This window comes from Anomaloglossus baeobatrachus, chromosome 2, assembly GCF_048569485.1.
Source record: "Anomaloglossus baeobatrachus isolate aAnoBae1 chromosome 2, aAnoBae1.hap1, whole genome shotgun sequence".
NCBI lineage: Eukaryota > Metazoa > Chordata > Amphibia > Anura > Aromobatidae > Anomaloglossus > Anomaloglossus baeobatrachus.
Window position 1 is genome coordinate 682,497,681 of NC_134354.1, and position 18,747 is coordinate 682,516,427.

An 18,747-nucleotide genomic window follows, 5' to 3' on the forward strand; every position below is an offset into this window, starting at 1 on the left:
AAAAAATGGGCCTTTAGACAAACTGAGGCCACACATGATCTACTCAACCTTATGAATAATACAGTGCCTGAAGCGATGGTATGTTGCTATATGCCATTACTTTCTAATTGTTGAGGATCTGCTGGGATTCCAAGGATTCTTTAGATATTTTGTCCTTTCTACTTCTGGTATTGATGGAGGTCCAATGCACACCAATTGGATTATAATGGCAACAATCTGCCAGAACACTTGAAGATGGGATTACATTTTTATTATGCATACAAAATTAAAAGAAATGTAAATGACCAGGGCTGTGACAGCTAGTCTGTAAACATGAGTGGTCACCATCTTATGGCAAGATCGTGACTATAAGCATTGCTTTATTACTAAAAGGATTGTTACAAATTATGTATCATGATCCAGAAGCTTAGAGAGTTGGTCAACATAAAACACTGTAAACCATATAGTTTAAAAAAAAAACATGACCCCCATAAAAATCTTAACATTGGTGTAATAAGCATTGCCTCTGATGTGCATAAGAAGCGTTTTTTCTGATTACGTAAATTACGGCATTTGGTGCACCCTTGTGTGGCTGCAAGCATGTATGCCCCCCCCCCCTACCCTCCAATCTCCCTATATAGATTGAGCGAACCCTAAAAAGAGAATGTTGGTGTGCGAGTGCACTGTTAGCGAGCTCAGCTCTTTCTCAACTCTATGTCCGCTCGCTTCACTGACTGGATGTCACGCTCACTCCCAGTAACACCATACCTACAGTATACTCGCACACCAAAGCTTTTTTCAGGGAGCGCGCAGTCTATATAGGAAGAGATGGCGGAGCATGATTGTGCTTGTTATCATGCCAGGAGTGCAGCAAATATCCTCATACAGTTAGGTCCAGAAATATTTGGACAGTGACACAAGTTTTGTTATTTTAGCTGTTTACAAAAACATGTTCAGAAATACAATTATATATATAATATGGGCTGAAAGTGCACACTCCCAGCTGCAATATGAGAGTTTTCACATCCAAATCGGAGAAAGGGTTTAGGAATCATAGCTCTGTAATCATAGCCTCCTCTTTTTCAAGGGACCAAAAGTAATTGGACAAGGGACTCTAAGGGCTGCAATTAACTCTGAAGGCGTCTCCCTCGTTAACCTGTAATCAATGAAGTAGTTAAAAGGTCTGGGGTTGATTACAGGTGTGTGGTTTTGCATTTGGAAGCTGTTGCTGTGACCAGACAACATGCGGTCTAAGGAACTCTCAATTGAGGTGAAGCAGAACATCCTGAAGCTGAAAAAAAAGAAAAAATCCATCAGAGAGATAGCAGACATGCTTGGAGTAGCAAAATCAACAGTCGGGTACATTCTGAGAAAAAAGGAATTGACTGGTGAGCTTGGGAACTCAAAAAGGCCTGGGCGTCCACGGATGACAACAGTGGTGGATGATCGCCGCATACTTTCTTTGGTGAAGAAGAACCCGTTCACAACATCAACTGAAGTCCAGAACACTCTCAGTGAAGTAGGTGTATCTGTCTCTAAGTCAACAGTAAAGAGAAGACTCCATGAAAGTAAATACAAACGGTTCACATCTAGATGCAAACCATTCATCAATTCCAAAAATAGACAGGCCAGAGTTAAATTTGCTGAAAAACACCTCATGAAGCCAGCTCAGTTCTGGAAAAGTATTCTATGGACAGATGAGACCAAGATCAACCTGTACCAGAATGATGGGAAGAAAAAAGTTTGGAGAAGAAAGGGAACGGCATATGATCCAAGGCACACCACATCCTCTGTAAAACATGGTGGAGGCAACGTGATGGCATGGGCATGCATGGCTTTCAATGGCACTGGGTCACTTGTGTTTATTAATGACATAACAGCAGACAAGAGTAGCCGGATGAATTCTGAAGTGTACCGGGATATACTTTCAGCCCAGATTCAGCCAAATGCCGCAAAGTTGATCGGACGGCGCTTCATAGTACAGATGGACAATGACCCCAAGCATACAGTCAAAGCTACCCAGGAGTTCATGAGTGCAAAAAAGTGGAACATTCTGCAATGGCCAAGTCAATCACCAGATCTTAACCCAATTGAGCATGCATTTCACTTGCTCAAATCCAGACTTAAGACAGAAAGACCCACAAACAAGCAAGACCTGAAGGCTGCGGCTGTAAAGGCCTGGCAAAGCATTAAGAAGGAGGAAACCCAGCGTTTGGTAATGTCCATGGGTTCCAGACTTAAGGAAGTGATTGCCTCCAAAGGATTCGCAACAAAATATTGAAAATAAAAATATTTTGTTTGGGTTTGGTTTATTTGTCCAATTACTTTTGACCTCCTAAAATGTGGAGTGTTTGTAAAGAAATGTGTACAATTCCTACAATTTCTATCAGATATTTTTGTTCAAACCTTCAAATTAAACGTTACAATCTGCACTTGAATTCTGTTGTAGAGGTTTCATTTCAAATCCAATGTGGTGGCATGCAGAGCCCAACTCGCGAAACTTGTGTTACTGTCCAAATATTTCTGGACCTAACTGTATATCAGACAAATGGCTTTATATACATTTCAAAGGTAATGTTTACGACACATGCACAGTTTAGCTGCAATACTAATGTGTATCAGGGCACTGGACTATTTTATTTTTTTTTTAATTTTTTTTTTTTGTTGGGAAGATATTGATCCAGCATGTCCAATTTTTTTAGACTGCTAAACCTTTTGTCTTCTCGGACATAAGTCACTATCAGACGTGTATGGCAGCAGCTTGTAGAACGCAGTAGCACCAATCTGAATGATTGATCTTGGGAATGGTAGAACTGGCCATCATGGCTGCCGGTGACCAGTTAAAGCATCGTTTGACCGACCGCCATCTCCTTTCCAGCAAGCTTTAATTCAACCCCTATTTGACCATGTGGTTAGTCTAAATAGTTGGGGGGTTTGGTTTGAGGTGACAGACATAATTTTCACTTTAGTCCTATGTAATTTGCTACTAGGCAATTGATGGCACAATGGTGTGTAAATTAATATTGTAATTGTCAGTGGTGGGTATGTGGGTGTGTGGACAGTTGTAGAATGTGGATTTTGCTCATGTCATGGACTGGTATTAATGTTCCAAATTATGACATGATTAACAAACCATAAAAGCGTATATCCGTGTGTTACGATCTGCTGTTATAGCTACTTGTATGTGACGACATCTTCTGTGCTTCTTTTTATAGAAATGTGCGCCGCACCATTCCGATTGTTTCCACCTTCGCTGTGATGTCGGACCACTGGAGAAGCTGCGGCGAGCCATACTTAAGGTTCATTTTCATGTCTGGGCCAACACCTTTCTACAGGTAAATCACTGTAGTCTCACCTCCAGTGGTCTGTGTACCGTTTTCTATACTGGGAGCCTCATTTTTGAGCTTGCCGACTTGATTTTTCCATTTTTCTTATCTTTCACTATTTGGAAATGCTTGAACAGTGTATCTGTTAGGAATACTTTTACTTAAAGTAATTGGTGCCACCTAGTGGAATATAGAAGTGTGCATAAATGTAAATTTATTCTTTTTGTGTGTGTGTAAATATAATATTTGCAGTTATGGCAAAAAATATTTTTCCAGAAAACGTTTGCATTTACACATGTTTGTTTCTGTTGAGAAAAAAAAAGCAAAAAAAAAAACAGAAAAAGGCAAATTAACCATTAATTTCACTCAAAACTTCAATAATGGGCAGGACAAAATTTTAATGAATGCCCTCAATTTAATATTTGGTTCCGTACCCGCTGAAATAACTGTAATCAATCACTTTCTATAAACATGAACAAGCTTCTTACACCTCTCAACCTGCAATTTTGGACCACTCTTCTTTTAAAAACTGCTCTAGGTCTTCTCCCAATAGCAATTTTAAGACCACTGCACAAGTGTTCAATGGGATTTAGATCCGCACTCTTGCTGCCAATTCAGAACTCTCCAGCACTTTGTTTCTATTTATTTCTGGTGCACTTTTGAAGTATGTTTGGGGTCATTGTCCTGTTGGAAAACCCATGACCTAGGACGCAAACCCAGCTTTCCAGCACTGGCCACTACATTTCGATTTTTTTTTTTTTTTTTTTTTTTTTTTTTTTTTTTTTTTTCCCCAATCTACCCCCCCCTCCCCAAATCATTTGGAATACTTAATACTTTATATTTCATGATGCCTTGCACACAGTCAAGGCATCCAGTCCTCAAGACAGCAAAACGGCCCCAAAACAAATTTGAACCTCTACCATATTTGACAGGAGGTTCTGTGTTTTTTCATTTTTTAGGCCTCATTCTGTTTTCAGTAAATAGTAGAATCATGTGGTTTTACCAAAAAAGCTCTATCTTGGTCTCATCTGTCCACAAGACTGTTTCCCAGAAGGATTTTGTTTTACTTGCATACATTTTCACGTTTCCTTTCTTTCAAATATCTATGGATAGTTTACGCTGACAGTGATGCACCCTGACCCTGCAGTACAGCTTGAATTTCTTCGAAACTTTATTGGGACTGCTTATCCACCATCCGGCCTATCCTGCATAGCAACCTTTTAATCAATTTTTCACGGTCGATCACGTCCAGAGAGATGAGCTACAGTGCCATTGGTTATAAACTTCTTTATTATGTTGCACCCCATGGGCAAAGGAATAACAAGATCTCTGGAGGTGGACTTGTAACCTTGAGATTGTTGATATTTTTCAACAATTTTGGTTCTCAAGTCCTCAGACAGTTCTCTTCTTTGCTCGCCATGCTTAGTGTGGAACACAAAATGCAAAGATTGAGTAAACTTCTCCTTTTTACCTGGTATGATTTTCAGGTATTGATTTTCATATTGCCCACATCTGTTACTTGCCACAAGGGGATTTCAATGAGCATCACATGCTTGTAATAGTTGTTTACCCAAAATTTTGGAAAGGTGCCAGCAGATTTGTCTGGTCCATTTTGGGGGTTTTGTGTGAAATAATGTTCACTTTGCTTTTTTGTCCTTATGTTTTGTGTAGTTCCTGTACACACACTGAAAATAAACATGTATATGACAAAACTTGTGTAATTGCCATAATTTTCGGAGAGAAATACTTAATTTTCTGGAACAATTTCAAGGGTGCCACCACTTTTGGACATGACTGTATATATTTTATATTAGCGTTGCCACATTTCATTAGTAGCACATATTGTAGCTCTGTAAATGTAATGTTAATTGTATATTTCTTAACTTGCAATTATCAATTTTTTGATTCTGTTTTGTTTTTGTTTTTTTTTGTTTAATTTCTATTTTTGTTCCCCCCCCCAGAACGAGAATCAAGGCTTTGCACTGCAGTGTGATGCATCATATCAAATTCATAGACTTCCTTACAAAATTCTACCTGAATCCTATCCTCAAGGAACATATCACGTAAGTTGGAAAAAGTTGATCAAATATTAGAATTAAGAGTAATTTTAATACAAGTTCAGATTAGTTGAAGGCGGAAATTCCCTTTTCTAATTGAAAGCTGATCATCCAGCTTCTACAACCTCTTGTAATCAGCTGTAATCTCTAGCAGCAAGCCATTTCTAGACTGACGTATTCTCCTGTGACTGGATCTTCACTCTCCACATTAATGGTTGGTGCGGAGTAGTAATAAACTAATCTACTTGCTACTATTCGTTACTCGCATGAATAGTACAGCATTCACGATAGCAGTTACTTGTCGAGCTTTTTGGTATTTGCCTTGTGAGTTTCGTGTTCCCTCTCCACATGTTTGGCGTCTGATATTTTTTTTTTTTTTTTTTTTAGCCACTAAACATGCTGGGATTGCTTGACAGTCACAATAATGCTATAGCCATCTTTGCTACTGGCATTACTGTGATTGGGAGGTGCAGTTGACGAGGAGGAGAAAAAAACCCCACCAAAAAACGTGTAGGCATTAAAGCAGGAGAATTACACTTATGGAGTTTCCCCGCGGCTTTAACACTGCTTCTTGGTCCGCTCGTTAATCCTTATGAATATGCAGTCCTGCTTTTCCCGCCTACCCGCAGTGACTGTCTATGATTGCAGTCAGATTAGCTGTATTGAAGTGGAGTGTGCAATAAAAATGGGTAGGGTCCCCCATATTTTGCAACCTAGCACAGATGAAGCAGACAGCTACATGCTGCAATCCCCAGCTGTGTGAATTATCTTGACTGTATCAAAACACAAGGGACCCCATATGTTTTTTTTAAAAAAAAAAGTAAAAAATAAAGAAAAATTAAATAATAAACATTGTGCGGTGCCCCCCACTCTTGATACACAGTCAAGATAAAGCGGACAGCTGGTGGCTCAGGAGTGGGATGCCCATGGTTTTTGGGCCCTCCCCCAGCCTAAAAATAGCCACCCATTAGATGCGCCAATTCCACCTCTTTACCCAGGTAATCCCAATTGCGCTGGTGTGGTGGCAATCCGGGTAATACAAGGGGTTAATGACAACTGTGATTATTAAAAAAAAAAAAAACTTCTCGATCTCCAATTTATTAACCCCTAAAACACCCCTGCAGGTCTGATGTAATCCACATGACAATGTCCCACGACAATCTGGCTCTGCAACATTTGAAGCCGCAGTACGCGGTCACATTAGAAAACTTGACTGCTCACTGTGGTGTCAGGGACACACTGACAGAGCTGCAGCTGTGACCCTGACCTCAGGTTAACTCATTGAAGTATGCTGGATTAGGAAATGTGGGCAGGTTGAGTATTTGGTTTTAGAAATCTCTGCATCAAATCTGCATCTCCTGGCAGAAAAACTCACCAAAACCGAGTCAAGACAGGTTTGAAGTTGATGTAGTGAACTCGCCTCAGTTGAGTATATTGAATTCACCTTAGGTCAGTTCTCCTGAGGTCACAGCTGGAGTACCATGGGAACCACAGCCATGAACTCAATGAAGTCAATACCAGATTAGATGTGCACATGTTTGGTTGCAGACATTTCTTCACCAAATCTGCATCTCCTGGCATGAAAACGAACCAGAACCGCATGTGCACGTCTAATCCGGTAATCCAGATATAACAGCTGAGGACAAGAAGCACAAATAGGGTCTTATCAGATATTAAAATGGCGGTCTGTAAATGTTTACACTCACCTTTTTATAAGGTTGTGAAAGTCACAACCACCAAGCAAGCATAAAGACAATGGCGGCTGCTGCAGGTCCCCCATAGCAGGAGAAGTGTTAGAGAGAAGTGCGCTGGCACCAAGAAGGAAAAAAAAAATTGTTGATTGGATAACAAAAATGTTTTATTCCATAGGTCAATGTGTTTCAGGGCTCAAATCCCCTTCAGTACCAAAACGGAAGAAAAATCAACGATAAATTTTGGGGTTTTTTTTCTTTTGTTTTGGTCCTGAAGAAGGGGACTTGAGCCCTGAAACGCATTGACATATGAAATAAAACGTTTTTGTTAGCAAATCAACAATTTTTTCCTCCTCCTTGGCAACAGCGCGGCATTAACCCTCACTTCTCTTTAGCACTGATATTCTGGTAATCCGGCATTAACTTCAATGAGTTCACCTGAAGTACATTGTACTGGTTTAAAAGCAAACTCACAATTGGCATACACAATTTTTGGCTTGAATATTTGGCGATTTTAGTCATGCAATGTGATTTTCTGTTCACACCAAACCTTCGGCACGTGAAAAGCAATTGAGACTCTTTTACCAGTCAACCACTGCGTTGGCTCAGAATAACAGTTACGAGGTGCCCAGGTTTTTTCTTGATCTCCAATTACAGTCCAAGTAATACTTGGAAGCAATACGCATTGTCCGATTTTTTTGCGCTGATCAGTTGTGTATTTGTCACATATGTAGCAGAAATTGTCCGGATCATTCACACATTTGGGTCTATCCAGCTTGAGTTTCAAAACTGATGGCACTATAATAGATCACGTTATCGAGCTCTGACCAGCTTACCTTATATAATTACTGCTGACGTCAGCCGATAGACCTGTCTGAGTACCTGGGCATGTCCGATGGAATATTTCCAATATATAAATGCATTAATATTATAAATCAATAGACTTTGCATCTTTAGCTTAAAATCGAGACTTGTCAGTCAAATTCTGAGTTAATATTTGAAATCACGGAGTTCAATTTGGTATAGATCACATTATTTTTTTCTGTGTAAAAATCATTCTGGAAGTTTTTGGTTTTTTTTCTCTCCCTTTTTTTTTAAGGCTATAAAACTTTTATTTTAATACAGTTACATAACTATTTTTTTTTTTTTTTTTTTTTATAGGTCAATACAACCATTCACTGGCTGAAACCAGAGAGTAGTTATGGTGTTCCTCTATGGATCATAATACTGGCCATCCTAATTGGTCTGTTGCTGCTGGCCTTACTTATATATGTTTTGTATAAGGTAAGTTCATACAAACACTTAGTACTATGATATAGGGGACATTAAATTTTTTTCCTAATTGTAAAAAGTTTAAGGGTAAAGAGGGCGTATGTTATATTTAACATATAAAGGAACAGAATGTTGTATCTCAAACTATTGTTACCAGTCGTACAGACCAGGCCACACAAAACGAAGAACATCATACACTGCGTACCCTTTTGAGCAAAGGGGATTCCCCAAAAGGAAAATAAAAACTGCTTTTTCAAAAAAAATAAACTTGACATCTTTCAAGCCCTATGGACTCCAATGGGAAACGATACAAAACATATCTTGAAGTGAGACCACCCCCTTTTTTTTTTTTTTTTTTTTTTTAAAGAGCACCTGTCCCCATCTCAATATTGGCCAAGTTTTGCTTCTATTTTATTCCCACTGCTCCTTTCTGCATTCCATAAAATGGAATACTTATCGGAGCTGAAGCACTAAAATAAGAGCAAAAATTGGCCATTCGTGACAGGTCCTCTTAAAGGGAAGGTATCGCGGTTTTTTATTTTTGTATTAAAAATAGTGATTATGAAATCAAGTATTTCTAATACAAAATTAAAATCGCAGCTTATTTAGTTTCTATGTAATTCTTATTTTACTGGAGGCACTGGGGGCTGCCATGCTGGATTTGCCGTGTGTGTAACGACAGTAACTCCTTCCTTTATGGCAGCCCCTGTGCATAGACTGATAGTCGGGCTCCGACCCCTTGCCATACGTTTCAGTGGGCGTCTGCTGTGACGTGGACGCGCCCCCTGGGCTGTCCAGAACACAAGAGGGAGGAGTTCAGCTCCATTATTGTGGAGCTCACAGCGTGTGCTGTTTGCTCCACTTTACCCCTGTCACCCGCCGAAATGTGTGAGTACGGGCCGCCGCCCCTCCCCTCCGCTTGTTACAGTCTCCGATGACACCCTATCCCTCCGTTCTCCCAAGCCCCCTCTCTGGCCGCCGCCGCAGCTCACCCGGCTCTGGCCGCCGCCGCAGCTCACCCGGCTCTGGCCGCCGCCGCAGCTCACCCGGCTCTGGCCGCCGCCGCAGCTCACCCGGCTCTGGCCGCCGCCGCAGCTCACCCGGCTCTGGCCGCCGCCGCCGCAGCTCACCCGGCTCTGGCCGCCGCAGCTCACCCGGCTCTGGCCGCCGCCGCCGCAGCTCACCCGGCTCTGGCCGCCGCCGCAGCTCACCCGGCTCTGGCCGCCGCCGCAGCTCACCCGGCTCTGGCCGCCGCCGCAGCTCACCCGGCTCTGCGCTCTGCTGTGTGTGTGTGTGTGTGTGTGTGTGTGTGTGTGTGTGTGTGTGTGTGCGCGCCACTGCATATGAGTACCTGTGTGTGTACCGGTGATACTGTCTGCAGGGTTGTGTATCTAATCCTATCCTGTGTGACACTGTTTGCATAGCTGTGTATCTAATCTCCTGTGTGATACTGTTTGCAGAGCTGTGTATCTAATCCTCTCCTGTGTGATACTGTCTGCTATGCTGTGTATCTAATCCTCCTGTGTGATACTGTCTGCACGGCTTTGTATCTAACCCTATCGTGTGATACTGTCTGCTGAGCTGTGTATCTAATCCTCCGCTGTGTAATATGGTCTGCACTGCTGTGTATCTAATCCTGTGCTGTGATATGGTCTGCTGAGCTGTGTATCTAATCCTCTCCTGTGTGATACTGTCTGCTGAGCTGTGTATCTAATCCTCCTGTGTGATACTGTCTGCACGGCTTTGTATCTAACCCTATCGTGTGATACTGTCTGCTGAGCTGTGTATCTAATCCTCCGCTGTGTAATATGGTCTGCACTGCTGTGTATCTAATCCTCTGCTGTGATATGGTCTGCTGAGCTGTGTATCTAATCCTCTGCTGTGTGATATGGTCTGCACTGCTGTGTATCTAATCCTCTGCTGTGTGATATGGTCTGCACTGCTGTGTATCTAATCCTCTGCTGTGTGATATGGTCTGCACTGCTGTGTATCTAATCCTCTGCTGTGTGATATGGTCTGCACTGCTGTGTATCTAATCCTCTGCTGTGTGATACGGTCTGCTGAGCTGTGTATCTAATCCTCTCCTGTGTGATACTGTCTGCTGAGCTGTGTATCTAATCCTCTGCTGTGTGATATGGTCTGCTGAGCTGTGTATCTAATCCTCTCCTGTGTGATACGGTCTGCTGAGCTGTGTATCTAATCCTCTCATGTGTGATACTGTCTGCTGAGCTGTATCTAATCCTCTGCTTTGTGATATGGTCTGCACTGCTGTGTATCTAATCCTCTCGTGTGATACTGTCTGCTGAACTGTGTATCTAATCCTCTCGTGTGATACTGTCTGCTGAACTGTGTATCTAATCCTCCTGTGTGATACTGTCTGCTGAGCTGTGTATCTAATCCTCTACTCTGTGATATGGTCTGCACTGCTGTGTATCTAATCCTCTGCTGTGTGATACTGTCTGCTGAGCTGTGTATCTAATCCTCTCCTGTGTGATACTGTCTGCTGAGCTGTGTATCTAATCCTCTACTCTGTGATATGGTCTGCACTGCTGTGTATCTAATCCTCTACTCTGTGATACTGTCTGCTGAGCTGTGTATCTAATCCTCTCCTGTGTGATACTGTCTGCTGAGCTGTGTATCTAATCCTCTGCTGTGTGATACTGTCTGCTGAGCTGTGTATCTAATCCTCTCCTGTGTGATACTGTCTGCTGAGCTGTGTATCTAATCCTCTCCTGTGTGATACTGTCAGCAGAGGATTAGATACAGCTCAGCATTGTGATATGGTCTGCACTGCTGTGTATCTAATCCTCTCGTGTGATACTGTCTGCTGAGCTGTGTATCTAATCCTCTGCTGTGTGATACTGTCTGCTGAGCTGTGTATCTAATCCTCTCCTGTGTGATACTGTCTGCTGAGCTGTGTATCTAATCCTCTACTCTGTGATATGGTCTGTACTGCTGTGTATCTAATCCTCTGTTGTGTGATACTGTCTGCTGAGCTGTGTATCTAATCCTCTGCTGTGTGATACTGTCTGCTGAGCTGTGTATCTAATCCTCTCCTGTGTGATACTGTCTGCTGAGCTGTATCTAATCCTCTGCTTTGTGATATGGTCTGCACTGCTGTGTATCTAATCCTCTCGTGTGATACTGTCTGCTGAGCTGTGTATCTAATCCTCTCCTGTGTGATACTGTCTGCTGAGCTGTATCTAATCCGCTGCTTTGTGATATGGTCTGCACTGCTGTGCATCTAATCCTCTCCTGTATGATACTGTCTGCAGGGCCATGTATCTAATCCTGTCCTGTGTGATACTCCTGCAGAGCCGTGTATCTAATCCTATCCTGTGTGATACTGTCTGCAGGGCCATGTATCTAATCCTGTCCTGTGTGATACTCCTGCAGAGCCGTGTATCTAATCCTATCCTGTGTGATACTGTCTGCAGGGCCATGTATCTAATCCTGTCCTGTGTGATACTCCTGCTGTCCTTGGTGACACTTTAGACATTTCTGGTCACCAACAAAATGGCTGTGCATTGTGTCCCTACATGTCATTCTCTGTTATCTGTTGTAAACACTCAGATTAGGAGAGGGGAGGCGTGCCACCACACACAGGAGAGCAGACTCCGCCCACTTTACTGCAGGCTGTAATCTGAGCTTTTTCTACAGTGGAAATTCAGTAGGATTTCAGTAGCTGCTCCCCCTAGTGTTTAACAGTGGAAAATATCAAACTTTTTCATTTTTTTTTTTTATTTTGCTCAATTAAAAAAAAATATTTAAACTAAACATTAAAACATTATTACTTTACATTTTTTCAGTTATTGGAATCTTTTTTTTTTTTTTTGTTTTGACGACACCTTCCCTTTAAACTTTCAGTTACGACAAAATGCTTCCACTATTAGTCGTGTCGGGTCGTTGTTGCAAGAGCAGTTGACGCCACTGAGAGGTGCGCCCGAGCTAGGAAGCTATCGGATAGGACGACTATCAACTCTCAATTCTAGAAAAAATATAATTAAAACAAACTCTCTTGTAGTCCCCAACTACTAATTAAATATTCAAAAGGGTGTTGTGTTTTTGTAGGATTAAAAAAACATGGCTGTTTCTATCAAAAATGGTCTAGCTTCGGTCCATGGATTATATCTTTAATCCCATTTTAGTTATAATATATATATATGATTATTTTTTTTATATTATGGAACAATGGATGTGTAGACCAGCTCACCCATCCAAGATCTGAACAGAGTAATTACTCTTGTTTCCCCTTGTAATGCACTGATTCACACCGGGAGCAGGTCCTAGGCAATGCAGAAAATGGAAGAGATCCAGCAAATAGTCAGGAAGTCCAGGTGGCAAAAAAAGTTTGTGAAAAATTAAAAATATGACAGAGCTGAAGACATAGAATAAATACAGCATGGATGCATTTGTCCTGCAGTTATTCTGTCTTCACCACTGTCATTTTTAATTGTTCACACACAAGTTTTATGCCACCTGGAGTTCCCAACTATTTGCTGGATCTCTTCCATTTTCTGTGTATATACCGTATTTTTCGCTTTATAAGACGCACCTGATTAGAAGACTCACCCCCAAATTTGGTGAAGGAAAAGAGAATTTTTTTTTTTTTAAATGTTAAATGGGGTCCATCTTATAATGCCAGTGTCCGTCTAACAAATCATATAGGGTATATGTCCCTCATAGCCCCCCATCCTAAAATTAGCCCCCCTAATCTGGATATGGCCCCCTTATATTGAATATAGCCCCCTTGTGCTGGCACACACTCCCCTGTGCTGCATATGGCCCCCTATGGATTGCACACGTCCCTCTGTGCTGCCTATGGCCCCCTATGGATTGCATAAGTTCCCCTGTGCTGCCTATGGCCCCCTATGGATTGCACACGTTCCCCTGTGTTAGATATCGCCCACATGCCGCTGCCCATAGTAAAAATAAAACACTCTTTCCTTACCTCCTCCAGCGCTGATCTCCCTCCTGTCTCCCTCCGTGCTTCTGTTCCTCCACTTCCTGGTTCTTGGTGCCGGTCATGTGATCGGCACAGCAGAGTGACTTCATCTCTGCGTGCCTGATCACAGTGGAATCAGGGACATCGGGGAGAAACGCTGGAGGGGGTAAGTAAAGCTTTTTTTATTTTAGGATGACCAGCAGCATGGGGGCCATATCTAACACAGGGGGGGGCATGTGCGATCACAGGGGGGCGCAGGCTCGTATAATATGCACTGCTGCCCCAGCCCGTAACTGCGGTGCGATTTCAGCACCATGGTGATGGACAGCGGCTGTGCATATTATATGAGCGGGAGCAGTAGATCCAACGCTGCCGCCCACAGCGTTCACCTACCCCCAGCAGCGCTCCAGAGCTGCCCCCACCTCCCCTGGACCCTGCAGTGTGTGTATGTTTGTATGTATGTATGATATATACACCCCCCCCCCCCCCCCCCGTATATTCGGGTTATAAGACGCACCCCCTAGTTTCCCCCAAAATTTGGGGGAACAAAAGTGCGTCTTATAAAGGTGTGTGTGTGTGTGTGTGTGTGTGTGTGTATGGCATTGCCACATGCTAAAAGATGCATGGGTGGCATATCTTTCCAGTACTGGGGTCTGCTAATCCACCATTAAAAATGGTGACAGGTGACGTGACTGTCCATCTATTAAAGATTACATATCCACATGGTATGCCATAGCTCTCTAAAAGATAAGTGGCCATGTCTCCAGTCACTGGAGCACCATTTGGAATGGTGGATCGGGGGACCCCAGTGCTGGAGAGAGATGCAGGCCCTACAACTTGTAGACATGTGGACAGGCCTTGTTTGCAGTGAGTCCCTTTTACAGGGTGGTTTTAATTCTGTCCAGCAGTATGGTTTCTGTCTTGAACTTTGCATTCTCCAATGCTGCAAGCAGAGGCAACTTTAAATCTACAGTGTAGGAAGACTGCAGGAACACTGGAGCAGGTCAAATCCAGGAATCCATCCAGCCTCAGAGCAGTGCTTTAAAGCTCTACAGCAAAGAGCTTTAAAGTGCTGCACTCCTTGCCTCGGAGACTGCCCACCTTCCTTCCCCACAGAGTTGAATGGTACCCTAGACAATGAACCTTTTAAACACTAAAATGAAATCCTTCCATAACAAGTACATTTACTTCATCTATAACGAAGACTACTTTAATGCTCCCGCTGCTGAATTCTGTCCTATTCACTGTTCATTCTATTTTATTTATGAGGATATTTATAATCTGTCTTTATAAATCTGATTTATCTACAATTGTAACCCTTCATATTTGTGGTTTCTGCACAGCTTGGCTTCTTTAAACGCTCCTTGCCATATGGAACCGCTATGGAAAAAGCTGAACTCAAACCTCAGGCTGCCTCAGAGGCCTAGACTGCGCCTACAGCCTCGTCCCTTGCACTGCCAAAGAATCTTCGAAAGGGAAGGTGAAAGAACAGTCATGGCTTTTTCTTTTTTTTATTTTCTAAAGTTGACACTACATCGTCTGGGAAGGAGGGAGACAAACCTGACCTATGAATTTCACAACTTGTGCTTGTTTTGAATGGACCTGTTACCACAGGGAAAATATGACTGAACCACTCAGGCTTCTACTGAAGGTGAACTACTTGAGGTCAATGGTGAGGACAGGTGTTTTTTTATTTAAGACAAAACCAAAATCCGGACTTCCCTCAAACCCGTCCAAAACAAGAATGTAGGTGGAAAACTGTCCTGGTCCATCTTGACCCTAACCACTGTTTTGGTGCTGGTTATCACCTGATCTTTTTTGGTTCTCTTATGAAGTTGCCTTTGGACATCACCACAAGCTGCCTCCCTCAGCATTAAGTATTACTTCTCTGCTCAAGATAGGGCTCTCATTCCCAGAAAAAAAGTGACTTTATATGTAAAGATGGAAACCGAGGAACCGTTTTGATATTGGATGAAAAATTCTTTTAATTGAGCTGAAAATTGTTTCTTAAAGGAAAGTTTAACTTATTGAGCTTTTAGCACATAATCTATGCGCTGCTATGTGGAAGATATAGGAAAATAGCAGCAGTGATCTTCTTGTGACACAGGCACATTGGTGACGCTCACGCTTTGTGGAACCCAAAATCTCATTCTAAATACGATGAATTGAAAGTTTCACACACAATCACAAAAAAATTTTCTTCCAAATCCTGTGCCTTATCGGCCACTGGGGTCACGATTATCACTTGTGGCTCCTTTTTTAAGATGTATACAGTTTATGTCCTATCCATTAGAATCTTATGAAATTTAATTTGCCAAAAGATATGGCCAAAAGGTCTAGGCTAAGACTAGGTAAAGTGCATTTACAAGGTGATGCTTCTCTGATGGTGCTAAGATCCTCAATCATGGTGGGTGTGAATGAAGATGACACGGGGAGGTTTTTAGAGTAGCAATGCTCAGTAAATACATGTCGTAGGCTAATATATAGCCGAAGAATTATGAAGTATCGGGGATGGTGCGTCAGTCTGAAGCCCTACAGCTTTGGGCAGATGCGAAAGGTAAAGACTTGGTTAGAGGACCAGGCAGTCAGTATTTAAGAGAGATATATATTTATATGTAATGTACCAAGAACCCCAAAGAATTAACCTTTCTAAGACTAATCGGACTTCATACCAAAGATTACAAGTGCCTTATAAATATATTGCAGCAGGTTGGCCATAAACCTGGCTGAGCACTGATTTCTGCTCTTTTTGTAAAGACTCTCATGACCACTGCATTGCTTGAACAGTCAGTCGTGCATCCTGGTGCTTTTCTGTGTTGCTTGGTTCCATACCATTAAGTGTTAAACACGTGGACACAAGGGCTTTGCTGATATTTAAAAGGTGTTGCAAGTGCAATAAATGTGTTTTTAGCTATTTTTATAATTTTTTTTTTTTTTTTTTTAACTATGTAATGCGTATGAAGTGGAATATGGGGTTGGCTATTCTGTGTATGTATTGTTAATGTTTTTTTTTTTTATTTTGTTTTATTCTCAACCACTTTTGTGGCAGAATTTGCACATTACCTGTGATGACAAATCTGGGTTTTTTTCTTTTTTTTTTATTAGCGACTTTTGAGGCACTGGAGGAGCTGGGTTTGTCACTGGCAGCTGGCAAAACTAGGTGTAGTGTAAAGCTTGGTCAAGTTTTTAATACAGATTTAGGTTACCAGCTTATCCTTTTTTAAAATGTGGCAAGAAAATAAAGTTTCTATAGATGTCTACTTTAAATTTATAACATTTATACACAACCAAATGGGCCCCTTTTTAACTTAAAAAAAATTCTGCTTTTGCACTGCTGTGTTGAACTATATTTTTCCTTTGCCTGCTTTAGTGGGCCAAAAAGTAGGCCAACCTACAGTAGACAGAGAATGCATCCACACGGGACATTGATTTACCACTGTGCAAGAATATAAGAACCTGTAGCAAAATCCATGTGAGTTACATGTTAATTTGTCATGGATGTCATCCTATGTATCGCCTGGGGTGAAATCGGTAATGGAAATGTGCAGCATACACTGTGTAGTAGTCCCGACACGTTAGCCTATGTTGTAAAACAAAACCACAAAATTATTAATCTTCAGGTTATTAGCATTTTGAAGCTCCATGGCACCCACATGGAGAGCTCTGCTGCTGGGAGGAAATAAACATTATTCCTCCCTGCAGCCTTGGGCTTTCAGTCATCGGAGTGGAGCTGGCACAGCTTCAGCCATTGCTTAGTGCACAGTGAGCGTCGGCATTAACCACGCCTCGCCACTGATTTGAAATCCACAGTATGTCAATTTCCAGTGTGGGGATGCGTTTGGTTAAAAATCTCCTCCACTCTTCAGGTTGTCCTTTAAAGGGAACCTGTCAGGTTCCATGTGTGTTCTAACCTAGAAGCATAGTGATGTGTGGCCCAGTAACCCCTTCCTACCCATCCCTGTGTTGTAATAGTGTGGAATATGAATGTATAAAAATGTTTTATTACTTACATTTTCCCTATGTAAATGAGCAGAGGCTATAGCCCCCTGAACGTCGCATTGTCCTGTGGAAGTTTGCATGCTTTCCATAGTATCACGCCCCTGTGGGCGTGATACCATGGATTTACATGAGCGACGTCACTGTCGCTCCTTGAGATCCCGCATGTGCGCACTTGCCATTCCCGCAGCCTTGTTATCTGGGTGCTTGCTTGTCTGCTTCAGACGTACTCTGTGCATGGTTGGAACCGCAGGAGTCTTCTGAGCAGGCGCAGAGTACGTCTGAAGCCGAGAAGCAAGCTCCTGGATAACAAGGCTGTGGGATCTCAAGGAGTGATGGTGACGTCACTCATGTAAATCCATGGTATCACGCCAAGCACGCAAACGCCCACAGGGTGATGCGAAACCCAGGGGACTAGTGCGTCTGATCATTTACATAGGGAACATGTAAGTAATAAAACGTTTTTTTGTTGTTTTTTTTTTTTTATACGTTCCTATTACATACTATTACAACACAGGGATGGGTAGGAAGGGGGGTTACTAGGCCATACATCACTTTGCTTCTAGGTTAGAATGCATATGGGACCTGACAGGTTCCCTTTAATAAGTGTGTCCTACAAGGTTACCTACAGATCTACTAAGAATATAGTTCCTTTGACTTTGAGGTTCTGGGGTAGTAAAGTATAAAGGAATTTATCCAAAGACTTTAGATGTTGTATAGACCTAAAAAAACCTAATTGAGTAGTGTATAAAAAAACCTTAGCGCTACCATTGCTTCTAAAACACAGAGAAGTAAAGTCCTCCATACATGGTGCCCACGCTACGGAGATATGTAAAAAATAAAATGGCCCAGTCCTGTTAGTGGTCGGGCTGACCCTGCTCTTACCTACACTGTAGCTGCCTTGAAGCAAAGTTATTAATCTCACACTATGCAATTCTGCTTCTCTCCATTTATAGCCAACCCCGTGTGGGCTCATGTTCTCAGAGTGTCCTTATCTGGTTGTACAATTGTCAGCTCTTCAAAAAGATTTCTGTTTGTGCCGTTACGAATATTACTCCTGTGTCCTTTTTTTTTAATTTTTTTTTTTAACCCTTTTTTTTTTTCTTTTTCTCCCATATTGGGTGATTTTTTTAGATTTCTATTTCCTTTCATCATTTTATCCTAGGGATGATTCCTGTTGGCTCCTTTTCTGCTGGATCAGACTGGTATGAGCTGAGCTATTAGAAACGGAGGTGACTAGACACCCAAAAGGATTGATTATGAATTGTCTGTGTGTTATGAGGGGGGTTGGCTGCCTTTCTCAGGGGTATCCTACTGTAATAAAATGTCTAAAATACAATGGTCTCTGGTTGTTTCCTTGTTTTACAGTACTGGTCATAGTGACACATTCTTCCGCTGAATGCAGGCTCCATCCAATATATCTCTGTTCTGACAGCAATGTGCTATCTCAGCTGTCGCTGCATCCTAATGCTGCTTCCATG

General features: G+C 42.1%; 1 protein-coding gene across 1 annotated transcript in view; it reads left to right on the forward strand.

The window, feature by feature from the left end:
- The window catches only part of ITGA5 (integrin subunit alpha 5), a 162,046-nt gene extending 144,863 nt beyond the window's left edge, over positions 1-17,183 (forward strand). The window contains exons 27-30 of the mRNA XM_075337176.1: positions 3,195-3,314; positions 5,267-5,368; positions 8,215-8,337; positions 14,614-17,183. Of these exons, the coding sequence (XP_075193291.1) occupies positions 3,195-3,314; positions 5,267-5,368; positions 8,215-8,337; positions 14,614-14,697 (429 nt within the window). The 3' untranslated portion in view covers positions 14,698-17,183. The remainder of the gene's footprint in view (positions 1-3,194; positions 3,315-5,266; positions 5,369-8,214; positions 8,338-14,613) is intronic.
- The last annotated feature ends 1,564 nt before the right edge of the window (positions 17,184-18,747 follow it).